The 1598-nt window shown below is 37.7% G+C and overlaps 1 protein-coding gene across 5 annotated transcripts in view; it reads left to right on the top strand.

Moving 5' to 3' along the window:
• The first annotated feature begins 1190 nt into the window (after positions 1 to 1190).
• The window catches only part of LOC106873030 (coiled-coil domain-containing protein 6), a 179810-nt gene continuing 179402 nt past the window's right edge, over positions 1191 to 1598 (top strand). For all 5 annotated transcript variants that reach the window (XM_014920236.3, XM_014920235.3, XM_052972984.2 and 2 more), the window contains exon 1: positions 1191 to 1456. In XM_014920236.3, coding sequence (XP_014775722.1) covers positions 1214 to 1456 — 243 coding nt within the window. In that variant the 5' untranslated portion in view covers positions 1191 to 1213. The remainder of the gene's footprint in view (positions 1457 to 1598) is intronic.

Genomic DNA, 1598 nt, shown 5'->3' with positions numbered 1-1598 from the left:
AATTCCACTGCGTTTCTTATGTGTCTGTAACTTATACTTGGTGCAGCTAATGTATATATTGTTGCTATTATGCAAAAGTGTCGTTAGTCCAAAATGTTGCTTGGTGAGCAGTGAAACCTGGGTTGGCAGTTGAAAACACCAAGTTGCTGCTCGAGCTAGTGAGACTAGACAGGTAAATGGCCTAAATGGTATGACAATTTTTCCATTCTGTGGTGGTAGGCTCCTCAGCTGGGATGCCACATGCTGTGACACTAGGACAGTTGTCAAGTTTTGTAAGGATCCTAAACGAATTTACAGAGAGGAGACATATTTGGTAAGATTAGTGAAGAGAATCAAGACATTTTGTACATATCTCATACAAGCTCATTTACTATAGGGAGGGAGAATACTGGCTTCCCTGAGTTTATGCACCTACACGGGGTGGTGGGGTGGGGGGTGACACACAAACTTTTTATTCAAAGGTAACTACAGAACTCGATTGCTTTACACGGGGCACCAAAAACACCCATTTTAAGAAAAACGAATTCTAAGTTTGGTGTTTTTGTCGTCCTGTCAACTAATAAAAAATGGGCTCCAAAATCGATTCTTTTTAACATTTGTCGCCGCCACTTTGTATAAGTGATCAAACAACCAAAGACTTAATAATGAGTAATTCTGCACTCTATTTTATTGTTTTTATACATTTAAAAGTAAACATTTTAGGATATAATTAAAGAAAAAATTTTACATGTATATGTACTCATAATTTATGAAGTTACTTAAAAAAAATATATAATGTTTATTTAATTTCTTTCAAGTGAGATATTTAACATTAAAGATACGAAAAGTGTCATCTAGTTTATTGCAGACGCCATTGGAGAGGGGTTTCGGTAAAAGAAAATAAATAAACAGCACCATCGACCACAGAATGGGATTTTAATTGTTCTGGTTAGATAAATCGTGAGCGTGAGACTAGCTCTGTTTCATAACCAGATACGAAACTACATCATTGCAGAGCCGGCAACTAGATATTAGCGTAGTAATAATCATCATCGTCGTCAAGATTGACAGCAAGCGAAACGGCGCTTTACACAGCCAGCGTTGGTATGTGCATGGCATTGCTGCTGCCGCCGCTGTAATAAAAGTGAGTGTATATGTGTATGTAACTAGTCATGATGACATTGGTAATGCTGCTGCTGCTGTAAAGTAGTGTGTGTGTGTATGTGTACTAGTCATGATGGCGGACAGCGCGAGTGAATTGGAGAGTGACACCAGCTCTTTGGACGGTGTTGGAGGCTGTAGTGGGCCCACTATGCAACCTCCATCACCTGCACAGGTGGAGCAAATTCTTTCCAAACGGATTGATTCATTGCAACAGGAAAATAAAGTGCTCAAAGTTGAACTGGACACTTATAAACTTAAGTGTAAGACATTACAAGAGGAAAACCGTGAATTAAGAAAAGCCAGCGTGAGCATAGTAAGTATTGTTTTCTTTCTTTCATTGGATTTCCACTGGTCTTATTTCTAGTATTTTCTTTTACACTTCTTGTGAAATATTTTCGCGTTACTCCTCATCGATTTAAATATAAAAATGAAAGAAGAAAAAGAAATTAAAATTT

The sequence above is a fragment of the Octopus bimaculoides genome, chromosome 1 (assembly GCF_046866305.1).
Source record: "Octopus bimaculoides isolate indiv1 chromosome 1, ASM4686630v1, whole genome shotgun sequence".
Taxonomy (NCBI): domain Eukaryota; kingdom Metazoa; phylum Mollusca; class Cephalopoda; order Octopoda; family Octopodidae; genus Octopus; species Octopus bimaculoides.
Note: the sequence above shows the minus strand (reverse complement) of the source record. Positions and strands in the feature narration are given on the sequence as shown.